This window comes from Cajanus cajan, chromosome 8 (genome assembly GCF_000230855.2).
Source record: "Cajanus cajan strain Asha chromosome 8, NIPB_CcT2T_4, whole genome shotgun sequence".
Lineage (NCBI taxonomy): Eukaryota > Viridiplantae > Streptophyta > Magnoliopsida > Fabales > Fabaceae > Cajanus > Cajanus cajan.
The window spans coordinates 9,558,871-9,565,749 of NC_138524.1; the positions used below are offsets into that span (position 1 = coordinate 9,558,871).

At 34.6% G+C, this 6,879-nt stretch overlaps 1 protein-coding gene across 1 annotated transcript; it reads left to right on the forward strand.

Moving 5' to 3' along the window:
* Nucleotides 1–542: 542 nt before the first annotated feature.
* On the forward strand, nt 543–6,016 carry LOC109798256 (putative 2-carboxy-D-arabinitol-1-phosphatase). Its single transcript, XM_020358460.3, has 9 exons — nt 543–1,034; nt 1,117–1,222; nt 2,945–3,161; nt 3,267–3,385; nt 3,609–3,707; nt 4,383–4,436; nt 4,506–4,604; nt 4,856–4,963; nt 5,342–6,016. Exons 1-9 carry the CDS (start codon nt 700–702, stop codon nt 5,714–5,716), a joined length of 1,512 nt encoding a protein of 503 aa, XP_020214049.1. The 5' UTR covers nt 543–699; the 3' UTR covers nt 5,717–6,016.
* Nucleotides 6,017–6,879: the final 863 nt, after the last annotated feature.

A 6,879-nucleotide genomic window follows, 5' to 3' on the forward strand; every position in this document is an offset into this window, starting at 1 on the left:
TAAAAAAAATGGTAATGAAAATAATTCTTTTATGAAGTTAAAAAAACAGTTTTGCCCAAATAAAAGAGAGATTAAATGGAAATATATGAAATGTAATTGTATTAAAACAGAATGTAACCTATCAACGGGGCTTGAGTGAATGTTGGAAGAGATGTTCACATTTAATATATGACTGTATGTTGAATAAAATTGTTTCTAAAAGAATATATATATAGTGAAACTATTTTTTGGTGATAACATAATAAAACTTAAATATATCGTTTTGATTGTTGTATCAACACAATTTTTTTTAGGTGTATTAGCAGAATTACTCTGGGTGAAAAAGCACAAAATGATTTAAAGTCTTTTGGGTAAAAGACATGAAAAATGTTCCACGATGAGTCTCTTCAAGATGCCAATCAGGCAACGTTCTAATAATCTCCCACTTCCAAGAAAGTAGTGTGATCATAGTATAAACAAACAGTTTTTTCAAATAAAAAGATATAGTAGTATTATATAAAGCAAAGCAGAAAAACGTTGTCTTTGAAGAATTTAGTTAAGATAGAGGTTTGGTTGTTTGAACACGTGGCTTTCCGTAGGTATCTCCCTCCACGCAGAGGCAGAGCGATATGGAAGCAACGGCAACCATATATATAAAATATAAAAAAAAAAAAAATAGTTTCAAGTTCCAACCCAACCCAATCTCACTGACTCAGTAAGATGCTTTTGATAGTAAGACCCTGTTCTTCTTCCGTGAGTATTCATCATTTTCAGCCCAAGCCGCAGCGTAGCAGAAACGTCGTCGTTAGATGCTCCTTGAGCAGCGTGGAAGAGAAAAGAGGATTGGATTCGGAGCTGCAGGCTTCGGTGCCGTTCCCTCCGATCAGGGTGGCGAAGAGAGTGGTTCTGGTGAGGCACGGGCAGAGCACGTGGAACGCGGAAGGGAGGATCCAAGGAAGTTCCAATTTCTCGGTTCTCACGAAGAAGGGCGAGTCTCAGGCCGAGACTTCGCGCCAAATGCTCATCGACGATCACTTCGATGCATGCTTCGCTAGGTTTCTTCTTCTCATCACTTTAATTCGATCCATTGCTTGTTTATTGCCATTGCTTATTGTGCTCTTTCTTGTTGTAATCTAGTCCTTTGGCTCGATCCAAGAGAACCGCTGAAATCATTTGGGGACCTCGCCAAGAGACCATCGTTCCCGACATTGACTTGAGGGAAATCGATTTGTACTCCTTTCAAGTATGCTATGCTCCACCCTAACATAATATTATAGTTTTTTGTTTTAGGATAAATTTGATTAAACATCCATTTTGGTCCATGAATTGGGAAGCCGTTGTACTCTCATATTAGTCTCTCAAACTCATAAATTCTCAAACAAGTCCTTGAAATGTCGAATATGTACTTAAATTTAATTACTTACTATCTTTTTGGTCTTGAATATATATCAACATTCTTACTTTAGTCACATTTTTTCAAGTTTTAGACTAATGTGATAGTAAATTTGCACTTTAGGGTCTTATTTAATAATTTCTTAAGTTTAGAAACTAATATGACAACGCCTTCTAAATTCAAAGGCCAAAGTGGGTGTTTATTCGTTTAAGTTTTTATGCGCATTTAGACCGTCATCTAAATCCTAGGCTTTAAAGTAGTTAGTATAAAGGTCAACAAAATTATTATATTTGTCAATTTCTGATTGATTAATAGTATAAAAACTAGTTACGTCGGCCAAGCATATTCTATTTACTCTAGTTGTTTTTCACTACTATTTGAAAAATAATTTAATTAAAATGCACTCACCTGTTAAAGGTTTTATATATTGTCGTCTAATTATACATTGTCTTGTCATGTATGATAAGATTAAGATTATTGAATTTTGTGATAATTATTGACGTTATATTTAATTTTAGATTGATTTTTAATTAGTTGCTACTTGATAGGGTAAAATTCTGTACATTCAGTGTATGAAAGTCAAACTTTATACTACGACCTCTTTGGTTTAAGAAAACATTTTGCTTTCTTTTTGCTATTCACAGTTATAAAATTGTCAACTTGTTTTTGCTTTGTTTTCACGATGTTAAAGATTTAAATAGGAAATAGTGACAGCAAGGCTTTGTTGTTTCCACTGTTAGTTGTACAAATCTTTGTAATGAAGAAAACAAGTAAAAGTAGTGACATTTTTGTGATTATTCATAAAAATAAAAAATGAAAATTCAAAACATTTTGTCAAAGCAAGTAGACCTTTATTGTCAGATTTTTGAAAACATGGACAGAACAAAAATAAGAAAACATTTTTGTAAGAATTTCATTTCTATGCATTGTTCGAACAAAATGTTTTACATTGTCAATCAATGAGAACTATGGTTGGCTTGAGTTTTAAGATAACTATTGTAAATGTTAATAGACTTGCTATATATGGTAGATTGTGATTAAATGGCAGTGTAAAAATCATTAACACTGTTAGAGCGTACGTTATTTTTTCTTTTTGTAATTCTTAGTGAGAATGGGAAATGAAAAATAGCAATTTTTTTTTAACCAAACAAGCTCTTAACCAGTGCTTGTTGATTCACATGACAATGAGCTTGGTTTTCCTTAAGCATGACCTTGGATTCAAATCTTGTGTATGGAAAAAATAAGCATTAAGAGAGCTTTGCTTCCTTAAGTGGGTTCACCGAGCTCAACATAGATTAGTCAAGATTTAAAGTGACTTCTGCATAATGAGGGTCTTAAGGCCTGGAAAAAAAATAATCCAAACAAGCTCTTAGCTTTCTAGTCACGTATTGCCTTTGTTATTTGGATGGAAGAATAAAAATATTGATAATTTGAACTTTGAAAGATGAAATTGATAAAATTAATCTGTAAGGTACCGAATTGAATAAGCTTGTATCTTTTTAAGTACTAAAATAGTGGTTGTTCTAAGGTATGGCCTTGTGACTTGGTCTGACTGATCTCTTGTCGCTTTAGGGTCTGTTGAAGCATGAAGGGAAAGCGAGATATGGTGCTGCTTACCGTGAGTGGCAGGTGGATGCTGCGAACTTCATGATTGATGGCCATTATCCTGTTAGAGAGTTGTGGGACCGTGCTAGAAGCTGCTGGACTAAAATCTTAGCTCATGATAGCAGGTCTGTTCTTGTGGTTGCTCACAATGCTGTTAATCAGGCTCTTGTTGCCACAGCAATTGGTACCTGTTTCTCCCTCTGAGGAAATTTTGGTAATGAAAATAAAATATCAAAATTTTATCAATTTGAATAACGTGCTCATCTTTTCTTCCATTCCTAACAATCAGGTTTGGGGGCAGAGTATTTCAGAACATTACTTCAGAGCAATTGTGGTGTTAGTGTGCTGGATTTCATCCCGAGACCTGAGGGTGGATCTCCACATATTTGCCTTAACCGCTTAAATCAGGTAAATAGTACATTCACTGGGCAAAATGCCACAGCGCCGAGCTGCCGACCAGCTGAGTTTAAATGTGGGATTGGCTGTTATTCCCATGACAGAGCTTCAAAGTAAAAGCTGATGTGAATGCAGATTATGTTATTCTCTCTATATAATCCAAAAATTGTTTTTCGATCACAATGTGCTCAACAGTGTAGGCTGTTCTTTAAACAGAGTTGAAATATTAATGCAGACCCCTGGTTCGCCTGTTGCTGGTGGGAAATCTGCAGGTAGAGAGACAAGTAGGCGATTTATACTTGTTTGTAGTGGATCAACACAAGGAAATACAGAGGTAAGAAGCAAACACTAAAATGTATTTGATCCAGATGTAACTTGTCAAAGGATCATCAGCTGAAGTTCTAAAATTGAGTTTTTATTTTTTCCATTTCTGTGAATGTTATAACTGATGTGATGAGGGATAACCTACCCTTTGTGAGCTATCTATTTTCTAATGCTGGCAGCGAAGTGCATTCCTACAAACCCCAAGCAATTATTTGAAAAATCAAGTAGTTTACCAAGTGTTATTATGACTCATTCTAGTATCCAATGCACCTTGCGACATTTAAAAAAAAAAACTAGAATAGGAAGTATAGTGGAAGGTGTTCAGAGAAATAAAGTTTATGAAAGTGTTTATTGTATGACTAAAATTGATGTTTACTCAAATATCTTTTTTTGATGTGGTTTGGGTGCTTTAACTTCTTTGCAATATTTCTATTTCTTCCCCATATTTTATCAAAATCTTTATTGCTATAAAATTTGCATTAGAATGGAAAGTGTCAAATTAAAAGTCATTTGTATGCTTTCACCCAAAAGCATAGCTTTTGGCATAGTTGGTTCACCATTCATGGTATGATATTATAGCTGACTATGTGGTTTAGAGTTGTGCATTCACCGAATAACTTAAGCTTTTGATTCCAAATGCATTTCTTCACATACCAGTTCTAAACAAACTACCTTATGTTAACAGGATGGTTTTCCTTTTGCTGGTGATCAACCATTGAACATGCTTGGTGTCATACAGGTACTACATCCAATCATCAGAAATAAGTGGGCAGAAGTTATTTCATCTGACCTTTTGCATGTATAACAGTCCCAGAAATCTGCAGAGCTACTTCTTGATTTGAAAGTGAATTCCATAGTTAGCAGTCCTAACAAAGCTTGTGTTGAGACAGCCGTGGCCATCTCCAAGGTAAGCTCACTTTTGGTATGTCATAGTTAGTTCCGTCATGCCAAGTTCCCAGTTCTATCATGTCAAATTCCTATTTCCTAGTGTAATCTATATATTGCAAGGATTTGCATCTACGTCTATATAGACTCTGGTTTTTACTTTTTATATATATACCTGTTGAATTGTAAGCCCGAACTGGAGAATTTGAGTTTTCTATTTCTATTCTATTCATTGTTGTTCTCCTCTAATTAAATTGTTTGATATGAATTTAGGTGCAAGAAGCTGCAGATTGCTTGGGTGCTGACTGTGTGCCTCGATATGTTGAGATGAAGCAGATGGGGAACCTTGATGTTGAAACTATCTTCAAACAAACCAACACGGCAAGTAATGTTTGGATGTGTTTGTATGTGGAAGTGTGCATCAATCATTTGTTGACTTAAATGGATACTAATTAAGTTTTTTCTGTATTAGAATGATCTTGATTCTTGACAAAGGAATGACCGTAAGAATTTGCTAAATAAAAATTGAAGATGTTGTTAAAAGAAGCTTGAAAGAATTGAAACGTAGAAGAAACTTATGACCATCTCAATATACTAAGAAGTATAGCTAAAGGTTTTTCCAAGTGCTTGGTACTTGGTGCAAATAGCTGCTTCTAATTTTGATATCCATTTTTCTAGCTTCCTGAATAACAAGGCTTGGTCAACAGTTTAAGTGTGCATTGTCTGTATGTTCTGTCTAATATATATTATTTATTTCAGGATATATCCAATTTTCCACCATTTCAACCTGGGTGGTTAAATAGAATTGATGATGGGTTGAGAACAAAATTATGGGATCAATCTGGGAAAGCCTGGCGATCGCTATTGGATGAAATATCTGACGAATCTAGGCCAGAAGAAGTTGTAGTTGCAGTTGGTCATCCTGCAATCCACATAGCACTAATGGGGCACTGCCTTAATTTGACAAAAGAATGGTTGGGATCATTTCATCTTGATGCAGGGAGCGTGAGTGTTGTTGACTTCCCTGATGGACCTAAGGGAAAAGGTGTCATCAGGTGCATAAATTACACTGCACATTTGGGGAGATGGTCCATACCTATTACTAGATCAACAGAGGATGGTGAAGAGTTTTAACTGTATAACTAGAGAGAAATTAAATTGAAATGACACCCCATCACCCAAGTGTGGAGTTTCAGAGGCTCAATGTTATCATGATTGTTGAAACTTTAAGGCATGATCATTGAATCTTATAAGGTCTTAGCCAGGGGGGTGACCTGGGATGTGACAGCACGGTTTTTCTTGCCTTCCTCGTAATGAAAGCTATATATATATACATGACTTGGTCTGATGTGTGCAGTTCATAGCACCAATCGCCCAAGATTACTTTGTCAGTGGTTTTGAATATTCTAATAGCAATTCTTGATATTGTTGCTATATACTGTTTGATGAATGATGATTGCTGGCTATGTTCAATGTTCCCGAATATCTCGAGATACAAAAAGAGAAGTTATTAGATAAGTCGAATGAAGTAGGTACTAGTTGAGGAGGCATTTAATATGTTATGGCTAAAACGTTGTTCTGTCTGGTACTTTTTATTCCTCTCTTTCTCTTTACAGATAATCAGTTAAAGAAATCAAGTTCTATATTCTTTTTTATACAATGAGTTCAGAAATATGAAGGAAAGAAAAAAAAAAAGTTCATTGTGATATTAACTAATTTAATTAAATACTTTTTAGTCCTTTGTTTACCTAACAGTGTAAAAAAAAATTAGAAGCTATTCCTAGATGCTTCATGTTTGATGTAAGTTCAATGGTATGTGACGCCCTATCAAACATGCAGTAAGAAAACAAGGATAGAATTAAAAAAAAAGTTTAATTTTATCAAATAACAGATAAAATAGATCACTCTAAAATGACATATAGTTTAGAACAGGAGAATAATATGGTTAGGCAATATTTAGCTATCACCCATTTCCCATTGTTAAGGGGAATAGTACTACCAAACAGTGGAAATTTGTTGTGCGTTTTAAATAATGTAGTTGAGGCATATTAATGTGCTATTCGTCTATTTCTCTAGCTGTATAAATTCATATATATTTTTAGAGCAAAATTTATCACTGGGTTAGACTTAGAGTTGCTATTAGATGGTGAATTTTATATTTAAGAGGATAGAATTTGTCAGCTAGAGATGATATACATACTGCACAAACACTGTTATTAGACATGAATATTCTTCATTGGATGTGACATTGCCTGTTCAATTTTAAATGGAAGCCCTAGAAATTCAGAACTATTTGA

Coding starts and splice junctions, on each gene's coding strand:
- LOC109798256 (XM_020358460.3), top strand. CDS start 700: ATGCTTTTGATAGTAAGACCCTGTTCTTCTTCCGTGAGTATTCATCAT. Junction 1,035..1,116: donor TTCGATGCATGCTTCGCTAG/GTTTCTTCTTCT, acceptor GTTGTAATCTAG/TCCTTTGGCTCGATCCAAGA. Junction 3,386..3,608: donor GCCTTAACCGCTTAAATCAG/GTAAATAGTACA, acceptor ATATTAATGCAG/ACCCCTGGTTCGCCTGTTGC.